This window comes from Ochotona princeps, chromosome X, assembly GCF_030435755.1.
Source record: "Ochotona princeps isolate mOchPri1 chromosome X, mOchPri1.hap1, whole genome shotgun sequence".
Lineage (NCBI taxonomy): Eukaryota > Metazoa > Chordata > Mammalia > Lagomorpha > Ochotonidae > Ochotona > Ochotona princeps.
In genome coordinates this window covers 34,110,724-34,133,926 of record NC_080865.1, presented here as the reverse complement: position 1 = coordinate 34,133,926, position 23,203 = coordinate 34,110,724, and the positions used below count along the sequence as shown (strand labels likewise).

Below are 23,203 nucleotides of genomic sequence, written 5' to 3'. Positions count from 1 at the left end.
TAGGCTAGGGCATTTCACCAGAGACCTTTCCTGTTCTTAACAAGTGTGGCAAGATGAAATCAATACTCCCTTCTCCTTAGGACTAGAGCTTTCCACCCAGCATCCTTCTGGCCCAGACTCTGCTGTTCCAATCTTCTAGGAGCCTGCCCTAGTCAAGGACCAAATTTTCCTAGTTATCGCCACAAAAGCCGTCTTTCTCTTGGGCCTCAAAGCTATAGAAGTCATTGTTTTTGACTTTGCCATTTGTTTCCTACCTTGTCCAACAGGACGCATGGCAGGTTTTGAAAGTCTCTGGGATCACCTACATTCCTGATGCTTAATCCAATACTGGCCTCATGGTCTCCCTTCTTTCCCCCAACCCCACCAAATCCCTCTCCCTCTCCTGTCTGGACCAGGTGGGCATCTTCCGCAAGTCTGGGGTCAAGTCTAGGATCCAGAACCTGCGCCAAATGAATGAGACTTCCCCTGACAATGTCTGCTATGATGGCCAGTCAGCCTATGACGTGGCTGACCTGCTGAAGCAGTACTTCCGGGACCTACCTGAGCCCATCTTCACCAGCAAGCTCACCACCACTTTTTTGCACATCTACCAGCGTGAGTCACCTACACATACCTCCCTCCAACACCTGCCTCTTTCTCATCCTCCCTGAATACCAGGGGTTGGGGGTTGGGGAACTTTTAAACTTGGTGCTAGTCACTGTATCTGGTCTCATACACTTGCTGGAACATTTATTGTCTGGAGTTGGAAATACTCTTAAAGACTGTATTCTACTTCCAAATTCCATTTTATGGAAGCTACACTTACCTAAGTCCACACTGCATGATAATGGCAGAAGTCAATCAAGGTCTCTGTCTTGTGGTTTTCTGCCTTGTGTTTTCTGCCTTCTTGGAAGACAAGGAACTTACTTGCCAAAGGACCTGCAACAGTAAGCACAGCCTTGTGCTTGCCCTTTGTTGCTCGTAGTGCTCCCCAAGGATCAGTGGCTGGCAGCTGCACAAGCCGCTACCTTGCTGCTCCCCGATGAGAACCGAGAGGTGTTGCAGACCCTGCTCTACTTCCTAAGTGACATTGCTTCAGCTGAGGAAAACCAGATGACGGCTGGCAACCTGGCAGTGTGCCTGGCACCCTCCATCTTCCACCTCAATGTCTCCAAAAAGGATAGCCCCTCACCCAGGTGAAATGCGACAGGACGTGGCAGGGATTGGGCCCTGAGGCTTTGGACCCAATGAGATTCTTTTGATTTCCGATGGTGGGCACTTATGGAGGGATTAGTCTGATCCAGAGGCCTGGGGTTGATTGGATGTTGGGGAGCCAGGTCTTCCACGAGGCAGCAGGCTATTTCATTGTCAGCTTCCCAGGAAACAAACCTGTCAGCCATCTTATCTTACTCTCTTGTGCCATCCTCCCCTGTTGCCTTCTGCCTTTAGAATCAGGAGCAAACGCAGCCTGGTTGGCCGGCCAGGCCCTAGGGATCTGAGTGATAACATGGCTGCCACCCAGGGCCTATCACACATGATCAGTGACTGCAAGAAACTTTTCCAGGTGAGCTACCCCATGGGAAGCTCCATGACCTCCATACACCAAGTCAGGGGTAGAGTGCAACTTGACACAGATCCTTTAACCTCCTCATTCCCATCCCCACCCCATGCCAACCTTGACATATCCTTACCATACATCCCAGCAGCTCCTAGAGGTCTCTTGCTCTGCCAGAGTCCTAAACCAGTGTGTGTGTGTGTGTGTGTGTGTGTGTGTGTGTGTGTGCTCTTGTAGGTGCCCCAAGACATGGTGCTGCAACTGTGCAGCTCCTACAATGCGGCTGAACTCAGCCCTCCTGGCCCAGCGCTGGCTGAGCTGCGGCGGGCCCAAGCTGCTGGGGTGAGCCTCAGCCTCTACATGGAGGAGAGCGTTCAGGAGCTGCTGCGTGATGCCGCAGAGCGCTTCAAGGGCTGGATGAGTGTGCCAGGGCCTCAGCAGACAGAACTGGCATGCAGAAAGGTGGGTACCACGCCACTCACGGATTTTTTTCATGGGGTTGGGAAAGGGCATGGTGTAGGCAAGAGAGCCCAAAGAAAGGAGCCACCCAGCCAGTCTTGCCAGTCCTGAGCTTGAGGGCCTGGAGAAGGTCAGCCAGCTGGGCAAGTGCCTGAAGGAGTCAAGAGCCAAGTGAACCCCAAGGGATCTTTCTCAGGAACCACCTGGCCAAATGCCCCCTCCAGATTTCTCACCACTTCCCTAGCCTCCATTCCCATATTCCTACTCAGCAGTTTGCAAGCTGAACTTACTTTTTGTTTGTATTCATGCTTTCCTATTAGCTGGCCTGCCCTATTCCCAAGCATGACATTTCTTTCCCAAGCCACCTGAGCTCCATGGTAATGTGCCCCCGCCTGTGTTCAGGGCTTTCTGTCACACCCCAGGCTCCAGGGGATTCCTGTGGCCCCCCTCCTTGGCTCTGGCCATCTCTCTCATGGCTGCCAGTTGTCAGTCAGATGGCAAGTGTGCAGCGTCATATGTATAAAAGTGCCACAACCAAACCTCCCCTCCAGCATCAACGCATAGGTAAGGGAGTGGGAAGATGGAGGAACCTGCCTAGTGCCTAAACTCTATGAATGACGGATTTTGTGTCACTTCTCTTGCAAGTTGGCCAGTTTCTTAAGGATGTTTACCATCTTCCCTTCTAGAAACTCCACTCTCTTGCAGAAATTCCAAAAACACCATGCCCAGGGAATTGGTAGGGCCCAAAAGGCCTCGGAGGATAGAAGCCTGTTATCTCTTTTTGCTCTCAAGCAGGCTGAGAGGAAGACAGCCAGTAGGAGGCTGGGGAGTAAGGAGTGTGAGGCTAGCAGAAGAGTCCGGCAGCTTTCCCCGCTCAGGCACTGCCTTGAGGGGAGTCCCAGGCCCTGCAATTGGAGTTCTGGACTGAGGACGTGGATCTGGAGTTCTCCAGCCCTGACACTTCCCCCTGTTCCTACCCCTGTGGCTTGCAGGCACCAGACGGGCACCCTCTGCGTATGTGGAAGGCATCCACAGAGGTGGCTGCCCCCCCAGCTGTGGTGTTACATCGCGTCCTGCGGGAGCGGGCCCTTTGGGATGAGGACCTGCTGCGAGCCCAGGTGCTGGAAGCCTTGATGCCAGGGGTGGAGCTGTACCACTACGTCACCGATAGCATGGCACCGCATCCCTGCCGCGACTTTGTGGTGCTCCGGTGAGGGGCTGCTGGGGTGGTGGGCCAGGGAGCTGGGATGGGACCCACCGCTCAGAATCTGAATGTGTGTGTCTTTTGCACCCACCAGGATGTGGCGCTCTGACCTGCCTCGTGGTGGTTGCCTGCTTGTCTCGCAGTCCCTGGATCCTGAACAACCCGTGCCGGAGTCAGGAGTGCGAGCCCTCATGCTCACTTCCCAGTATCTCATGGAGCCTTGTGGCCTGGGCCGCTCGCGCCTCACTCACATCTGTCGCGCCGACCTCAGGTATCAAGGCTGGCCTGCCCCACCTGCTGTGATGGTGACCCTTCTCGCTGTCCCTGCGTCACTGTCCTCTGGGATTGGGAGTGAGTCATTTCTTCTCCTTACTTGAGAGCCCTAGGGAGAAATGTGTTACTCACGTCTGGTTTCTACTCCCCAGGGGCCGTTCTCCTGACTGGTACAACAAAGTCTTCGGGCACTTATGTGCCATGGAAGTGGCAAAGATCCGGGACTCCTTCCCTACTCTGCAGGCGGCTGGCCCTGAGACAAAGCTGTGAGCTTTGCACTGGAAACCATACAGGTCCCTGGCACCAAGAGAGTGACAGGGAGTAAGAGCAGGTGTCTCCCCCTTTGTTCCGAAGGTTCCTCTACATGCACAAGGGAGGCAAGGACAATGTAGGTGTCTTACCTCCACTCCACCTTCATCCCCAGCCAGCACTGTATGCTACGCTACTCTCCTGAGAGTGGAGAGCCCTGTTGATAGCAAGAATACCACTGCTGCCTGCCACCTGCCCCTGAAGTCACCTCACAAACTGAACAATCAACCCTGCCCACCATACACAGGGAGGAGGAGGAAGAGGAGAGGAGAGGGAGGAGAGTAAAGGAGAGGAGAGGAGGAGGTGGAGGAGGGGAGAGGAGAGAACAGGAGAGGAGAGGACAGGAGAGGAACAAGGCAGCTCTACTCGCTCCTAGACTGACAGGCCAAGCCATTCTCTTTGGTGCTAGGGTCCTCTTGAAGTTGGATCGGGAAGGTTCTGGTCCTTCCTTTGGGGCCTGCATTGGTCCTGAAGTGCTTTTCCAGAGAAAATGGATTCGAGTCCATGGGCACATGGTGGAGCACAGAGCAGCCCCAACCACAACCATCTGTTTTGTTTGTGCATAAATACGATGCTGATTTTTATGAGGCTGATGTAGAGGGGATAGTAGCTGGCCCCTGGTAGGTGACATGACGATTTGGGACAGCTTGGGATTGAAGAATGGGAACTATCATTTCTCAAGTCTCAAGAAACCCATGAACCAGTCTCCCCCTGGCTTGAGCTCCACGTTTTATCTGTCACTCTCTAGGGTCCCTGGTAGCGTTTGGCCACCCACTACCATGTGTGAAGAACAAACAGGCTCATCCCTACCACACACAGTATAGGCAAAAGCTAGTAGTGGCGAGGAGGCAAGTGTCTTAAGATCTCACCTCTTTGGCACATGATAGTAGGTTCACATAGCAGCCCCATCATTAATCAGTGACCTGGCTTCTGGGCCAGCCAGAGAGGAGGATCTGTCTTAACCAGCTGGGGCTTGATCCAAGCCTGATCTGTCTCATGCACATATGCTGCTGCCATCTTTGTTCATATCACAGTTTAAATGGCATTCAAAGGGCAACCAGTTTTTTTGTCTTTCTGCCAAATAAACTCTATCGGATTGGGTCTTAGCCACCACTGTATTTTTAAGCCAATTTTATGTGTACCTATAAATATTGTACAGTAAGAATGTGTATTTGCACGTGTTTATGGACATATATACACACACATACATACGGGGATGTAGTCTCGTGTGAGTGTATTATAATCTCTGGGTGGGAGTGCGGGTCTGGAAGGTCGCAGAGGGCATGGCACTTTCTACAAGAGGAGAGATGGAGAGCAGGTTACAGCAAGAACCTTTCACAGAATAATAAAGCATTACTAAAGATGCACTCTGGCTGTGTGATTGTCTTTCTGTTGGGACAAGAAGCTGCTGACTGCAGACAGGCGTTGCAACTTGGTGTCACGGGTCACAGGCTGGAGCATTCTCATTGCCGTTTCTCGAGTCCCAGCTTATTGGTGCTAGGATCTGGAGTGAGGCCATGAGAGGAGTGGGAGAATTCAACTCTGCTTTCTGGGAAGTGATCAGGGGGCTGGGGGAAGACAAATTGGTGAAACCAGGGCTTGGGCAGAAACCATCAAGTCCAGCCTGCGATCTGAGCAGGGTCCACAGGCTGAGCCTCCCTAACATGATGAGCCCAGGTGTCCCAACAGTGGCCAGAGCTAAGCTTCTTCCTTTCCCTTCAACCCTTGGCTCTTGGTAAGAATGAGGAGTGGAGAGCCAACCTCAGGAGGCTTGGAGGCACCGTTCTCCCCATAAGCCAACTCCAGAGAGGTTCCAGCACCTTGAGGCAACCTCAGGTCTGGCTGCATAGACTAGTGAGACCCAGGGTACTGCACATGCTCCATCACCTTGACTTCCTCAAGAGAAAGGTCCCTCCTTTTCCGTTTTGCTGTGAACATAACATTTCCAGGCTCCAGCTGGAGAAAAAAATCATAGACTTTGGATTCTTCCCTGCCTTCACGTCAGGTGAAGTGCTGTCAGTAGCCTGAGCCTGTGAGTCCTGCTCGCTGAACCCCAGCTGCATCCTAGGCCAGTCATCCCTGGCTCAGAAAGTATTCCCAGTGGCCCAACCCAGTCTACAGGCCACCTAGTCAAAGCACATTGGGGCACCTATCACATATATATTTAAGATTTGTTTTTCTTTGAAAGATTTACAGAGAGAAGGCAGGACAGACAGAGATCTGCCATCTGCTGGGTCACTTCCCAAATGGTCACTTTGGCCAGAGATGAGCTGATTTGAAGCCAGGATCCAGGAGCTTACTCTGGGTCTCCCATATGGGGAAAGGACCCAAAGACTTGGGCCATCTTGTGGTGCTTTTCCAGGCCATAATCAGGAAGCTGGATCAGAACTGGAGCAGTTGAGACTCGAACTGGCAGCCCGACAGCAGGCTGGCTCCAGAGGTCATGGCTTGGCCTCAAAGTCTTCTGTTATCACCTCCTTCCAGTCTTTGTTTCATTGGTCCCATTGTGCCATTGACCTTTCCTCTCTGTGCCTCCAAGAGGCCTTGGCTAGCCCTGGAAGGGAGCTTGGAACAGGGGACCAGTCATCTCTGCCTGGGGGAAAGCTAAATGGTGGCCATCACATATGGATATGAGGGTGGAGAGAATGATACGAGCAGCGCTGTGCTTCAAGGACAGCAATGTGAAGCTCTGACCAGGAGTTTTCAAGGAAGGCTTCACAGAACCATGTGGCACAGCCACTGTCCCCTCCTGTCCTGGAAAGAGGCTGTGGTAAGCAGTACACAGGCTGCAATATAGCCCGCTGTTAATGGGTGGTATGAAAATGACCATGCAGAGGTGAAGGTCACTAGGAGTCAAGAGCAACAGTGGGGGAGTTCGGGAATTCTCCTTTTACTTCCGGATGCTGCTGCCCCTGACCAGCTGTTAGGAATGAGGAAACCCAAGATCTTAATCACTAGTCTGTGCTCACAGGTGGCCTCACAGCCACAACTCACAGCTAGTTCCCCAGCACTGCCTCATGTCAAATTATATGCTCTTCCCTACAGGCCCCAGACTTCAATGAACATCCACATCAACCCCAGAGGCCTGCTGGGCTCCTCCACATTCTGGAGTGGAACCTGGGAATTTACACTTTGCTAAAATTCCGAAGGGATGCTGATGCTGCTGGCTCAGTGTCACACCGCAAAAATCCACTAACCTGTATGGGGAGGAGGCCACAGATGATAATCACACAAGTCTTACTCAACTGAATCCAGATCAGATGCGGTTTGAACTTGCCCCCTCAATGCCATGTTCAATCACCCTCCCTAAACCTCAGTTCTCTTATCTTTATGAGCAGTCATCTTTATTGTGTCTAGCTTGTGGTGAGTATTTACTCATCTGCAGGTTGCCATAGTGCTGTGTATCTTATTAATTATAATACGTCACAACTTCCTTTGTGACACAGGGCACAGCTTAGTACTATATTTGGACAGAAATGAGTTCAGGAAGGAGAATCTGTAAAAGAGAAAGGAAGAGGAGTGCCTGACCCAAGATACCCTCCTTGGACCTCAACGCTGTCACTCTTTGGGCACTGACTTGAAGGAACTTGAAGGAATCACTTACTCTGTCTCTGGAGACTCCTTCCAAGGTCACTCTCTGCTCAGACCTTGATGGCTTGTGCTTCATTTGCATAAGGCTACCCTTCTTCCTAGGAAACTTGAACTGAAATTCCACCAGCAGCCAGGCAGGTAGCACAAACAAGCCAAGCATGCTGGGTACAGAGCAGGGTGACTGGGCAGCACATGCCCCATCTGAAAAGCGCAGCTGTGGGAGCCAGGAACCAGAAAACTACATCTTCTAGAAAATCTAGAAGTCTAGACATTTATGTGAGATCTACTCATTTTTCAATATTGGTGATTCATAAGGGAAAAAAAAGCTTAACACACAGTAGGCCCAACATGTCAGCATGATTAGTTCAACTGTTGGCAGCCTCTTCTCTAGAAACATTTGGAAAATGATGTGGTTCCTTGTCCAGATTCATAATCAGGCAGGCATCTTGTCCCTTTTGGGCCAAGTCCCTGGTGGGGCCAGGATTCACCCAGTGCTACCCTTCAGTAAAAGCATCTGATGAGCACGGCATGTAGCCTGGACTTGGGCACAAAGCTGACTGCATACACACCATCAAAAGTGTGCTTGGGTAGGAGGCATGCGTGATAACACAGGCACAGAGGTGAAAGAGCAGGTTCTGGAAGGCAGAGACGCTATTGGTGTTGGCCTTGTGTGGCAAACCCAGAAGGGACAGTTGAGATAAAGCAAACCTGTGTGCCGTGTGAGGCCGGCGGGGTGGAGGGGGCATGCCCTAAGACAGCAGAGTCCACAAGAGGTCACTGCTGTTCTGTGTGGGTACAAGGGGCACACAAGACAGGAAGCTGCTGGGGCTCAAACCCGGTCTGTATCCCACCACTCAAATGTTCTTAGCATCCACTGACATCTGCCTTTTTATCTTCATATGGTCCTGTAGACTTTTGTCCCCTCTGGCCACTCCAGCTCTTGTCCCTCTCCATGTTAGAGCCCCTAAATGTTTGCCCCTCTCTTTCTATATCCCATTGATTCCTCGGGGCTAGAAAACTTCTCTCCAAGTTCAGAGGGGGGAACAAACATCATAACAAACATAATAATCAGTGGTACAGCATGTTGCAAAGTGAATGGTGCTTTGGAAATAAAATAAGGCAAGGAAGGGGAATTATGAGTGCTGGGGTGGAAGAAGGCAGACATTTTAAATTATCCCTTAAAAAAAAAAGATTTATTTTAACTGGAAAGGCAGATTTACAGAGAGAAAGAACTTCCCTTGGTCTTTTTGAAGAACAGTGAGCGTGGCTGGAGCAGGGAGCAAGTGGATGAGTTAGTTAGATGCAGTTGGCAAGGCCTTGATGAGAAAATTTCCACCTCCACAGCATCTCCTATAGCTGCTGTCTGCTCTCAGTGGGTGAGGCCGCGTAGTTCGTGTTTCATTCCTTTCTACTTTGATTTCAGGCACAGTCCCTTTGTCGCTTGGCCCACACCTTTCCATCTAGACTGGTGCCAGGCATAACTTCCTAAAGTCCTACATCTTTCTGGCTCTGGACTCATTGTTTTTCTCACCTTTTCTCAACAAACTACAAAACTTTGGCATTCAATGCACCGCTCCCCGTCCCCCAGTGTGGTCTTGACTTGTTTATCAACTTTCTCTTCCCCTTCACATCCCTTCTGCAGTCACCAACTAGGAATGTACCCATAGTTCTTTCTACTGGAAATAGAGGTAAGACTGCTCTTGAATTCAGAGATTCCAAGTGTAAGAGTCAGTATGCCAGCTCTTAGCTGTGGAGCTGAGGGAAACAATTTCACTTTGACTGGTGGCATTAGTTTTCCTGTACCTAAAAGGAGGTTCAGAGAGACATATAATGCTAAGTAATCACTTAGCAATGTTTTTGTTTATTGTAAATAGTTATCATGCTACCCAGGCAACATTAAGGCTTCCTCAAATAAATTGAATGGCTTCCTCAAATCTCATTAGAAATACTCAAATATGTCTATACCATGAAACTATCCCTGACATTTCCAGCAAGATCTAATCTCTCTCCTCTGAGTTGTCATCACCTTTTATTTTCTTTTCATTTGAAAGGCAGAGTTACAGAAAAAAAGAGAATGAATGAGAGCGAGAGAAAAATCCCCTATCTACTGGTTCACTTCCCAAATGGCTGCAATGGCCAGTGCTGAATTGATCCAAAGCCAGGAGCTTCTTCCAGTCTCCCATGTGGGAGCAGACCCCCAAGAATCTGAGTCATCAAAACTGCTGTTTTCCCAGGCCATTAGCTGGGAGCTGGATCAGAAGTGGAGCAGCTGGGACTCCAACTCCAAGTAGTGTCCATATGAGAAGCAGCACATAGGCGGAAACTTAGACTACCATGCCATGACATCAGCCCATCATTGTCTTCTTTTTTATATTATTATTTTTATTGAAAAGGTGGATATACAGAGAGGAGGAAATACAGAGAGGAAGATCTTCCGTCCAATGGTTCACTCCCCAAATGAGCGCAATGGCTGGAGCTGAGCCAATCTGAAGCCAGGAGCCAGGAGCTCTTTTGGGTCTCCCACACGGGTGCAGGGTCCCAAGGCTTTGGGCCATCCTTGACTGCTTTCCCAGGCTACAAGCAGGGAGCTGGACGGGAAGCAGGGCCACCGGGATTAGAAGCGATGACCATATGGAATCCCGGTGTGCAAGGAGAGGACTTTAACCACTAGGCTATCACGTCGGGTCCCCATCATTGTCTTCTGTTTCCCTTTCAAGGCCACTACCTTCTTGCTGTCTCTTCTCGAATTTCTCTAGATTCTCATCACATGACCAGATTTTCTGTAAGCCTGCGAACATCTGGGGTTAGGGTCTTCAAACACTGTTCTCCGGGTCATTTATGATGCCAAGTTCAAGGAGGTAGAGAGATCCAGTGAAAAGCACTAGGAGCCAGACAGAGTAAAGTTAAAAATTCAGAGTCCACCACTTCTTAGCGGTGGAGTCTTCAGTAAACCATGCTTCTCTTGGAATCTCACTTTTTCCATCTATAAAATGGATTCAGGAGTGCCTGTCCCAGTACGGTATTGCGAAGGTCTCATAAAAATGTGTATGATTTATTTGGCATATCCCCAGAACAGTTGTGGGCACAAAGTGGGCATTTATCCCATTTTTGCTGTGTTGGCTTATTTATCCAGATTCTTGTTTTGTAAGTTTTGCATACCCCCCTTTGCCCTCCCTAGGGTTCATACTCTTCAAGTCTCAGTCAAGTTTTCCTAAGCAGCCAAACTCTGAACTCTTGAAACACTTTTTAAAGTTTTTTTTTTTTTTTTTTTTTTTTTTTTTACTTGAACGACAAAGGGAGAGAAAGATAGTGAGAGCTCTTTCATCCACTGATTCAGCCAAGAACCTAGAATTCCATCTTGGTCTCCCATGTGAGTGGTTTAGACTCACATATAAAGGCCATTCTCTGCTGATTTTCAAGGTGCATCAGCCGGGAGCTGGATCAGAGTGAACCAACTGGGACTTGACCCACTTCCCCATGGGATGCTGGTATCATAACCACAGCTAAGCCACTGTGCAACCTTGACCCCAAACCAATTTTAAAGTGGACAAGCTAACTCAAGTGTACAAATGGACTTTGTAGCCTAAGTTGTGACATTAAAGACAGGTATGTGGACCCGGCATTATGGCTCAATGGCTAAATCCTCACCTTGCAAACTCCAGGATTCCTTGTGGGTGCTGGTTCATGTCCTGGCTGCTCCACTTCCCATCCAGCTCTCTTCTCCTGGCCTGGGAAAGCAGAAGAGGACCTGTGTGGGAGAGTCAGAAGAAGCTCCTGGTTTCTGGCTTCACACTGGGTCAGCTCCAGCTGTTACAGCCACTTGGGGAGTGAACCAGCAGATGGAAGATCTTTCTGTCTCTTCTTCTCTCTGTCAATCTGATCAGCATTTCCAATAAAAATAAAATAAATCCGAAAAAAAAAAAAAAAAAAAAACGCCAGGGATGTATGGCAGCCATGTCTCAGTATTGAGAAAAGCCAGTACTCAAGAGCTGAAGGAGCTTGGGGAATGCTGCTGAGTGCATTGAAGGATTTGTGGTCATTAATATGGAGGGGAACAGGAGAGGACATATGACATGGTCTGCGGGGGATGCAAGAGGATGCCGGAGCTCAAAGGACACCTGAGAACAGGTGAGTAAAGATAGCAGTCTGGGAGAAGATGCTCAGCTACTGAGTGACTATTGTATACCAGCCATCATGTCATTTACTGTTGTACACAGGAGGTTCTTTCAAGCTTCCAAATCTTCGTGGATGGAGATCAGAGGGTGATCAGAGATTCAGAGAGGCTGCGGAACTGAGACTTCAACCCAAACTCTTCTGCTTCTTCTTCTTTTTAAAATACTTATTTGTTTTTCATTGGAAAGACAGATTAACAGAGAAAATGAGTTATACAGAGAGAAAGATCTTTCATCCACTAATTCACTCCCCCAAAGGGTTGCAAATGATCAGAGCTGAGCCAATCTGAAGCCAGAAGCCAGGAGTCTCTTCTAAGTCTCTCACATGAATACAGGGTCCCAAGGCTTTGGACCATCCTCCATTGCTTTCCCAGGCCATAAACAGGGAGCTGAATCAGAAGTGGAGCAGCTGGGACACAAAGCAGTGCCCATATGGGATGCTGGCACTGCAAGGCAGAGGATTAGCCAGTTGAGCCATCACGCCAGCCATCAACACAGACTCTTCAGTCTGTGTTCTTTCCAGTGCAGTTCCATGCAAAGGGAGAGGAGACTCATCTGCTGCTGCTATTTTTAGGGTGTGTGTGTGTGTGTGTGTGTGTGTGTGTGTGTTGGGAGGTTGATGGAAGGGAGGGAACTGAGAATGATAAGTATGAGAACTGTTGAACAGAAATAAGAAATGCATTAGAAGGAAAGTGCTGAAGAAGACCAGTGGAAGAGAAATGAGACCAGGATGGAGGCAAAGGAGGCAGGACTGCCAGGATGTGTGCAATTTGTCCATACAGGCCTCCTCGCCCTGTAACCGCACTCCATCCCTGCAAGCCTGCCAGAGCTGACCGTCTCTGCCCTACCTCTCAGATTCCCATCATAGTCAAGAAGTGCCCGAGGTACTTCTGGGATACTGCAGCCCTTTTTCGTAAAACACAGCTAGTAATAGACTTGGCGTTGAGTGGAGGCCGGAGCTGCATCTAAACTGTCACAACCTCTAGGTATTTTTCACCTTCATGCGCCCTGCCTTCATAGATCATATTGAATGTTTTCTTGTTCGACTGCTTTGTTACCAAGACAAGTGTTGTGCAGCCTGTACTAATCGTTATCTGTGGCATCTTACATTCGTTTTTCTTCTGATGTGAAAACAAATGGAAATGGAAACATTTTCATAACCCTAAGTTCCAGGCCTACTCTGCTGAAGGCAAAGTCTGCTCCAGCCAAGACCAGCTCAGAGAATGTAAAGGAGTATAAGTGTTGACCTTGGACCAGCTCCTCCTAGTCAAAAGACAACAGTTTATGGCCTAGGGTTCCTAAAGGAAAAGGGATGGAGCAAGACCCAAGGCAGTTCTAGTGAGATCCCCAGGGTTCCTATCCCCCTTTCTTGGAGGAGAAGGGAGAAGCACAAGGCCCAGCATGTGGTTGACCTCCTTCCAGCCAGTGCCCCTGGGTGGTGGGACACAGCTGCATCAGTGGCTCCAGCTTGTCCATGGAGTAGGACACGTTGCCCAGATCACAGAAAAACACCAGCATAAACAAGCACTGCTTGTAGAGGCACAGGAAATAGCCTTGTCCTGACCCGTGACATTTTTATGAAGAGGGGAAGCAGAGGGGAATGGAGGAGGATGAGGTGGGTGCAAGAGGGCAGGGTGCTAAGAAGGGAGGTAGGTCTCAGGGTCCGGGGGGGAGAAAGAAAAAGAAAACGGAAGCAAACAACCCTGTCTTAGTGTTGTTGACCCACCTGTTTTATCATTCGATATTCACTAAACATGCTCAGTGGCTATCTTTTTAAATCCCTATTTCACAGGTATAGAAATGGGCTCAGAAAGCTGAAGGAGCTTGTCCAAAGTTGTACTCACCAAGTTAGTGGTGAAGGTACCTTTGAACCGATGAAATCTGTGTGGTTTGAATGCTGTGTGGCTTAAAAAGACCAGTCAGGTGGTGGTAGCAAGGTGAGGGATGAGTGAGACAGGAGTAGCTTTTCTTTCAAGAGGTTCCACCCAGCTTGGGAGCCTGGTAATTCTCTGCAACATGTCCAAGAAAGAACCCTTGATTTGTTTCCAAAAGATTCTGAGGTGGGAATAAGTAGAGCAGCTCACATTTAACACCGACCATATTCCAAGCACTGCTTCCTTGGCCATGGCTTGCTTTATTCTAACATTGATTATAACACTGGTCGTGCCAGACATTGTGATGAATGTCCCTTATATATTGACTCATGTACTTTCCTCAACAATCATACTCAGATTAGTAATAGTAATTTCATTTTGATGCAAAAAAAAAAAAAAAACTTGAAACCTAAGCCGTAAAGAGACCTACCTGAGATCAAGTTAAAGGGAATGAAGGATTCTGAATTAGAAGTTTAGTTCAGCAGGCTGCAAAGATCAAAGAAATGCTGAGATTGGGCAGGATGATGGGCATTTGAAACAATAGAATAAGATCAGAAGTTGGGGGTGATAAAAATGGAGCCTAATCAGAGATGAAGCAATAAATGATGAAGCCTAGTCTTCACCCAGAGGCTGGTTGGAAGTGGCTCTCCATGCCTATAGGGAGCAACAGGGTAAGTTAGAATTGAGCTTGGGAAGAATCTCACAGTCTATGGATCACTCAAGTACTCTCTTATGTGGTAGTATCTTACATGGAAGGCAAGACTGCCAGAAATGATTTCCAGGAAACCTGTAAATAGAGGCAGGATTGGAGGAAGTGATGCAAGGACTCAAACTTCCTGGCAGATAGCAGCCCACACGCTGCCTCTAAGGATCAGCCTATATGCCTAGGTAAAGAAGAAAAGCAAAATAGAAGCCTGAGTGCCAAGCACTGGATTTCATTTCCCATCTACTTTCTTCCCGGTCCTTGGATGTGTATTTTCTACGTATACCTAAGTAGAAGATGTACTACTCCCTAAGGAGCTTAGAGGCCCATTCTAGGAAGGCTTTGTTCTTCCTAGTCTCCCAGAAAAAAAAGATGAGAGTCTGGAGGACAGAATTACAGAGTTATGCACCTTCCCAACTGAAGACTTGTGTGTGAAGACTGGCAGTAAGAGCCAGGACCACAGGAGACCCATGTCAAACATCTTTATGTGGGATGGAGTTCTTTGAGCTGCATCTCCCAGAAATTACATGTACCGGGGGCTTATACTCCAGACTCAGATGTTGCTAAAAAGCAAGAGGAAACACAGGGGATGTGCCAAGTGGCAGAGGGGCTCGGAGGGGGCATAAGATTTATTTCTAATGCACTGGGACTGATGAAGCATCAATTTTAGCTTAGTGCTGAAGAAGGAACTCAAAGAGTGAATACAACTGCAAAAGAAAGGGCCAGTATGGGAAAGGAAGAAGAGAAGAATATGAGCTAAGGTTGGGAGTTGGGAGAGCACAGGTTTTACTTGGTGAACCTCAGGAACTGGGTTTGCAAAACTCAGTCGGGGCATGGAGAGGAAAATGATTCTGGGGCAGAAATTTGATTCTGCAGGGCCAAAGGGAGACTTGGACATTAATTCTTTAGAATGTAGGCCTTCGGGACACACTGAAAACAGAGCAGGGTAGGTATAAAATTGTAACTTCAGTAAATGAAGAAAATATATATCCAACAGCTGACCCTAAAGAAATAGAGATCTAAGAATATCTTCCACAAAAATGTCAAAATAATCATCTGAAAGAAGTTCACTGTGTTCCATGAGAACACAATAGGCAACTAACTAAATCACAAAAATGAACATGAATAGAATGAGAACATCAAGAAAAAAGATAAAAATCATTAAAATATGTAAACATAAATTTTAGAGCAGAAGAACACAATAACCAATTTGGGAAATTTTCTAGTGAGTTTCAATAGCACCCTTAATCAAGCAAGAAAAGAATTCAGAGAAGTTGAATTCTTTGAAATTATCCAGATGAACAAAATTGAACAAGAGTAATAGAGTTAAAGAGGCTACAGCACTTATGGGACATTATATGGTGGAAAAAATGTACATATCTTGAAAATTCCAAGAGGAGAGGTAGAAAGGGACAGAAAGCTTATGTAAAGAAACAGTGTCCCCAAAACTCCCACATGGGTTCTGGCTTGTGTCCCTGCTGCTACGCTTCTCATTCAGCTCCCTGCTTGTGTCCTGGAAAAGGACCCTGCACCCATGCAGGCGACGCGGAAGAAGCTCCCAGCTCCTGGCTTTGGAACAGCTCAGCTCTGGCTTTGTGGCCATTTGCAGAGTGAACCGGTGGATGCGATATCTTTCTCTCTCTCCTTCTTTCTCGTTAAATCTGCCTGTCCAAATAAATCCTTTAAAAAAAAAAGTGGAACAATACAAAGTGCCAAAAGAAAAAAAAAATGCTGACCCAAAATTTTATGGCCAGCTAAAACTGCCTATTAAAAATGAGGGAGTAGGAAAGACGTTCACTGGCAAGCAAAAGTTAAAGGGGGTTATCTCCTCTAGACTGGCCCTTACAAGAAATGTTAAAGAAAGGAAAATGACCCTGAAGAGCAACATCAAAAGTAAATGCCAGCAGAGCGTCACCTCGATCAATTAGAAGCTCCAACATATCATCAGCAACAGTCCAGGTATGATGAGGCTGGTGCAGAGTCCACTGATTGACATAGTCCGTCTTAGGGTTTCCCCTTGTCCAGTTTTCCGCTGCAAGCATATAGCTGAGGTGGTTGATTGATCTACTCCATCTTCCATCTTTTCTTGGTTAGTGTTTTGATTCCTCCATTTTGTTCAGGGGAATCCCCAAAGAAACTTTGAGGCGTTCCCAGTCCAGGCTGCTACATGTACTACTAGTAAGCACAGTGCCCGCCACAGTCCATCACTCCGATCAGCTGGTGGTTGTAACCCCTGGGTTGGATCTATTCTGAGCCCTGACCTCCATTGGAACCAATGAGTATTGCAGCTCTCCCCGGCTCTGCCCATCACACACTCGTCCCTCACCTAAACCAGTGGTTCTACCTTCAAACCTGAGAGGGCCTCCCTAAGAGGCCGTTGAACTTGACTGGACAGTGGGATGCTGGACTCTGTATAGTGTGAGTTTGTAATTAGGGAATCCCAACGGAACCTGAGCTGTGGTTATGCATCATGGTGAAGGAATTCACAATGGAGGAAGGGTTTGGGGTGAAGGGGGGAGAATCCCAGTACCTATGAAATTGTGTCATGTAATACAATGTAATTAATGAATTAAAAAAAAGTAAATGCAAGCATCAAACATGGTACATAAGGGCAAACAGAGAGTCAAGTGGAGAATATTGTAACTTTTTAACAAGAGCCTGTAAATCGCCCTTATTTTTAGTGAAAAAAGTTCAAAAATAAAAGTACTGAGAAACACCGTAACTGCAAACATTTACTGATGAATAGAAAATACAAAAGGAGTTAAATTCTGGATCTGTAACGAAATGTGCATGTGTGTCTGTGGGAATATTTATAGATGGGATGACAATCAGACTTGTTACCAGCTTAAAGCAGGCTGTCATACAATCAGATATTTTACATAAGCTTCATGGTAACCACAAAAGGCTCTCTAAAAGATGCACCAGAGAAAGAAAGGAATCAAAGATTATCACTACAAAACGCAATGATGTCAACAGCAACAACGAGGAACAACAGTGGAGGGGAAAAGTGGGAAACAATTGCAAGTCAGACAGAAAACAACAAAATGGTCATATTAGATTCTTCACCATCAAGAACTGTGTTAAACAGAGATGGATTAAACGCCCCTGTTTAAGCATATCGAACGACTTTATGAATTAAAAAAAAATCAAGACCTAACTACATGCTGTCAACAAGAATTCACTTTAGATTTAAGGTATATACACAAGCTGAAAGCAAAGAAATTAAAAAGTTATCCCACAAAAATGACAAACAGGAGAGCATGGGTTGATATATAGGAGAAAACAGAATTTAAGTGAAAAGTGGCTCCAAGAAAACAAAGAAAGACATTCTGTAATGATGAAACGACCATTTCCCCCAGGGAGGGAAAGAATTACATCAACACCTAACATCCAAGTACCCCAATATATGAAACACATATTAGCAGACTGAAGGGGGAAATTACAATACATAATAGTAACAGATATCAATAACACATTTTCAATAATGAAAAGAATAATCACAGAACAAAAAATCAGTAAGAAGGGCCTAGCGCGATAGCCTAGTGACTAAATCCTAGCCTTGTGACGGCAGTGCTGGTTCTTATCCAGGCTGCTCCACTTCCTGTCTGACTCCCTGCCTGTAGCCTGGGAAAGCAGTAGAAGATGGAACCTGCATCTGCATGGGAAACCTAGAAGGAGCTCCTGGCTTCTGGTTTTGGATTAACCACTTGGGGAGCAAACCAGCAGATGGAAGAACTTTCTCTGTCTCTCCTTCTCTTGGTAAACTCTGACTTTCCAATAAAAATAAAAGAAGTCTTAAAAAAATCAGTACGAAAATACTAAAGAAAAATGGGCCTAACAGATACATGCAGAATATTCCATTCAGCAGAAGCAGAATATTTCCAGCATATGTGGAATATTCACTAGGGTACATTACATGGTAGGACACAAAGTCTTAGCAAATTTAAAAAGATTGAAGTCATGATGTTAAATAGATTTTCTGATTGAAGTGGAATAAAACTAGAAATCAATAGGCGAAAGAAAATCGGAAACTTCACAACTATGTGAAAATTCAAACCATCAATGAACCAAAGAAAAATCAAAAGGAAAATCTGAAAATATCATCAGACAAATGAAAGCAAAAGCAGAATGTGACCAATATATGGGATGCAGCAAAGCAGTACAAAGTTTATAGTACTGAATGTCTTACAGTAACAAAGATGAAAGTTATGAAATAAACAGAATAAATTTACACCTCAGGAAACTATAAAAATGTGAACAAACTTAGTAGAATGTTAATAAAATAAATAAAATAAGAGTGGAAACAAAAAAGAAAATTAGAAAAACTGATGGAAATAAGAGTTTTTTTAAAAAAACAAAGTTGGCAAATTTTTAAATTTATTTTTACTTTTTTAATTTTATGATATTGTTCAATATGGTCTGGGATTTCCCTCTCCCCCTCCCCAATCCTCTCCACTCCATTGATTTTCCCTATATCATTACTAAAGTATAGTTCTTTATACACGGTCATATGTCCGTCATTGCGGGCATGGACAATGGCAGAGAGTCCAGCATCCTATTGTCAAGATATAGTGAACAGTTTCATTGGGAGTCCATCTTTGTCTGGAAGTAGAGATGCATACTACATTGTGTCCTCACATCTGGATATGATAGTCTCCATTACATAGTTAATATACATCCCCTAAAATGAAAAGCCACAAAAAAATCAACAACAGGAAGAAAAATAGAAATTTACAATGCCATCAAGTTAAATAACACGCTACTGAATGACTAATGTGTCATTGAAGAAAGCGCCTTCTTGAAGAAAATGATGCTACACTATGACCTATGAGCCATTGAAGAATTTAATATGAGAAAAAAACTATTTTGAAGAAATGAAAATAAAAACAAAAACATCAAAATCAATGAAATAGAGTTTCCGCTGATCTTTGTTGGTGAGATGTGACTCTGTAGGCAACAAATAGATGGGTTTTGTTTCTTTAATCCAGTCTACTAATCTATGACGTTTGATTGAGCTTAAGTCATTTACATTCAGGGATAATATGAACAAGTGGTAACTTGGCCCTGTCATCTTAGCAATAGGTTGTTCCTTGTTTGGTTTAGTGTTCTGTTGTTATTTTACTGGGATGTTCTTTACATTTGCCTTTGGTTTTGGTGGGTGCTATTCCTTTTCTCTGTCAAGAGAACATCTTTAAGTATCATTTGTAGGATAGGTCTGGAAGAAGCATATTCTTTGAGCTTTTCTTTGCTGTGGAAGAATTTTATTTCATTTTCAAAGACAAAGGAAAGCGTTGCAGAGTATGTATGTTAATCTGGGCTGACATTTTTTCCTCCCTTTTAGAATCTGGGATATGTTGCTCCATTCTCTTCTGGCCTGTAGAGTTTCCTGTGAGAGGTCAGCTGTGAGTCTGATTGCCATTCCACTATAGGTCACTTAATTTTGTCATGTGCACACTGAAGGATCTTTTCCTTATGTTCGATTGAAGAGAGCTTGATTATTGTGTGTCTTGGTGAAGACCGCTTTTCATCAACCCTGTTGGGACTTCTGTGCCCCTCCTCTATTCTTTTTCCCAATTCTTTCTCCAAATTAGGAAAGTTTTCCTTTATTATTTCATTAAATACGTTTTTAAACACAGATTCTCTTTCTGGACCTTCTGGAATTCCCATAACTTTTATATTTGACCTTTTAATAGTGTCTCTTAATTCTTGAGTACTTTTTTTTTTTAGCTTGACCCACGTTTGCTTCCAGTTTTTTGATTGTTTCCCCATTGTGATAAAAAAAATATCTTCCAATTCTAAGGTTTTTTATTTCTTCTGCCTCCTTCATTCTATTATGGAGATTTTCCACAGAATTTTTAATTTGTTCTGTTGTGCCCTTCGTTTCCAATGATTCGGCTTGATTTTGTTTCAGTGTTGCTATTTCCTGTGTGACATATTCCTTAAATTTCTTGAACTCCTGTATGTGCTTCATATTGTTGGTAAGAACTTTTATTAACTAGTTTTTAAAATTCCGTATCCCCCATTTCCTTGATGTATTCCTCAGTTAACTCTGAGTTTGGCAAAGGCTTTTGCTCCTTTGCAGGGGAGTCTTCAGTAATGTTCACTGTATCTCTGTCTCTTCTTTTGCTCTTGGTCATTGTACTTCTGGTTAGCAGATTCTTCTCCTTGGAGCAGGTTTCTAAGCTGTGTCACCCACAAGGTCTACAATTTGATTTTACTGGTTGCTTTTGGTACCTGGTTCTTTGTTTGCAGCCAGCTGTGCCACTCCCTCCAGCGAGTTTCAGCTCTAGGCTCTTGTTTTAGACTTCCGCCATAGCTTCCTTATCCCCAGCTCCTGGCTCACCACTTTACGCCTCCAGTGATACTGTGCTGAGGCTGCACCGTTGTCTGTACAACCTTTCTCCCACTTGGGTGTAAGCAGTTCCCAGGATTAGGGAAGCATCCTAAATAACCATGTTGTTTGTAGTGCTGATCTTGCCAGAACCTGCTGGCCGTTAGGTCTGAGGGACACTGACCTATTTTGACCCAGAGGATGTCAAAGTCAGTATTATGTTCCCTGTGGGACAAGTGCAATGCAAAGTTGGCAAATTTTAGACTGACTCTGGAAAAGAAAGACTCAACTAAATGATACTAGAAATGAAAGAGAAGACATCACAAATGATACTTCAGGGGAAAGTGGATAATAAGACTACTATGAACACTTGCTTGCCCAAGATACATAACCAAGAAGAAATGATAAATTCCTAAAAAGACACCTCTCAAGAATGAATCATGAAGCAAAATAAAAGTTGAACTAATCGGCAATAAATAAAAGAGACTGAATTAGTAGCCCAATTCATCCCAAGAAAGAAAAAGCCACAGCCAGTTGGATTCCCAGGGGCAACTCTATGAAAACATTAACAAAATTAACACCATTCCTTAAACTCTTCCAAAACATTGAAGAGGAAGGAAAGTTTTCAAACTCATTTTGCCAGCTCAGCATTATCCTGAAACCAAAATACAGGAAAAAGAAAATTACATGCTAATCAACGTGGTGAATATAAATATTAAATTCCTCAACAAAATTTTTAGCAAACCACATTTAGTAGCACATTTAAAAGGATTATATAGTGATCACGTGGTTAATTCCCAGAGATGAAAAAATGGTTTAACACACGCAAATAAGGATACACCAGTTTGACAAAGTGCAGTATAAAACTGAAATGATTACTTCAGTAGACAATAAAAAAGAATTTGACAAAATTCAGCACCTTTCCATGATAAAAACACCTCGGAATAGGGTAGAAATAAAAAGAATGCATCTCTTTCTGTGTCTGTCTCTCTCCATCTCTTTCTCTCTCTATCCCTACTTTTCTGTAATTCTTCCTTTCAGATAAATAAGTAATTAAAAAAAAATAGAGAAAGAACGTACCTCAACATAGATTATATATCAATCTCACCAGTAAAATGAGTGTGACCAGTGTTGTGGCACAGAAGGTTAAACTGCTACTTGCAATGGTCACATCCTATATCAGAGTGCTGGTCTGAGTCTCAACTGCTCTGGTTCCAATCCAGTTTCCTACTAATGTGCTTGGAGAGGCAGGGGAAGCTGGCCCAAATACTGGAACCCTGCCCTAAACCTGGTTGTTGTGAACATTGCTGAAGTGAACTACTGACTGGAAGATCTCTGTCTGTCTTTCCTTCTCTGTCACTCTGCCCTTCAAATAAGTAATTAAATAAATAAATAGATCTTTAAATAAAAAACAGAAAACATCACTTCTATTCAACATATCTACCTGCATTTCTAGTTCAATCAACTAGTCAATAAAAATACATTGAATGTGTCCCAAAGGAAGTAGTAAAATTAGCTCTGCATATGACATGAGCTTATGTACAGAAATACCCTAACGACTCCACCAAACACCTCGCAGGACATAAAATCAATGTATAAATATCAGTTGTGTTTTGATAAAGTAATAATAAAATATCCTGACCAAAATTTTACCAAAGCAATGCAATCGATAATGCTCTGAAGAAGAACAAAATATTTGGGAATAAACTTGAACAAGGGAGGCAAGATTCTTCCATTGAAAACTACACACTACTGATGAAAGAATTTAAAGAACAAATGGAAAGACTTTCTGTGTTCAGGAATTACACATTTTATTGCTAAAGCATCTAGATTATTCAAAGTGATCTGAAGAGTCAGTGTTATTCCCACAAAAATCTCAATAACATTTTTTGAAAAAGATCCTAAAATACACAGAAAAATGACAAAAGACCCAGGGTAGTCAAAGCTCACGAGAGACACCACACATCCTGATTCCACAGCACATTATGAAGCCAGGGCAAGGGAAACCATAGAGCGCTGGAGTAAGGGCAGATATGTAGACCGATGGAACAGAACAGAGAACCTGGGAATAAGTCTATGAATTTATAGCCAATTGATCTTCAGCAAGGGTGCCAAGAATCTACAACGGGGAAAAGGCAATCTCTTCAGTAATCTGTATTAGGAAAACTGAATATTTATATGCTGAAAAAATGAAATTAGCCTCCTATATGATATCATACAAAAACAAGTGAAAAAGTGGACTAAAGACATAAATAATGTAGGACCCAAAACCGTAAAACCGGAAGAAAACAGGCAAACAGCTTCTTGACATTGGTTTTGGCAATACTTTTTTTTTTTTTAATTGTCTGAAGCATTCGTTTGAATTTCTAAAAACATTATTCCTTTTCATTTACTTGGAATGAAGAGAGAGAGAGAACTACCAACAATCACAAATGGGCTAGGCTGAAGCTGGAAGGTGAGAACTTTATCTAGGTCTCCAACCTGGGCAGCAGGAATCCAGTTTCTTGAGCCATCACCTGCTGGCTCGCAGTGTGCACATTAACAGGAAACTGGAAACGGAAGTGGCTCCGGGACTCAAATCGAAACTCTCCAATTTGGGATGTAGGCCTCCCAAGCGAGATCTTATCCATTGCACCAAACGTCAACCCCATAGCCATGATGACTTAAGTATGACAAGAAAAACACAGACAACACAGATAACGGCACAACCAAAGCACAGATAACAGAACAAAAACAGACAAAGGGGACTAAAT

General features: G+C 44.9%; 1 protein-coding gene across 4 annotated transcripts in view; it reads left to right on the top strand.

Annotated features, from left to right (window-relative positions):
- Positions 1 to 5,146, top strand: part of STARD8 (StAR related lipid transfer domain containing 8) — a 41,462-nt gene extending 36,316 nt beyond the window's left edge. For all 4 annotated transcript variants that reach the window (XM_058658544.1, XM_058658543.1, XM_058658546.1 and 1 more), the window contains 7 exons: positions 396 to 594; positions 965 to 1,175; positions 1,429 to 1,543; positions 1,772 to 1,996; positions 2,986 to 3,203; positions 3,292 to 3,468; positions 3,623 to 5,146. In XM_058658544.1, the coding sequence (XP_058514527.1) occupies positions 396 to 594; positions 965 to 1,175; positions 1,429 to 1,543; positions 1,772 to 1,996; positions 2,986 to 3,203; positions 3,292 to 3,468; positions 3,623 to 3,740 (1,263 nt within the window). In that variant the 3' untranslated portion in view covers positions 3,741 to 5,146. The remainder of the gene's footprint in view (positions 1 to 395; positions 595 to 964; positions 1,176 to 1,428; positions 1,544 to 1,771; positions 1,997 to 2,985; positions 3,204 to 3,291; positions 3,469 to 3,622) is intronic.
- The last annotated feature ends 18,057 nt before the right edge of the window (positions 5,147 to 23,203 follow it).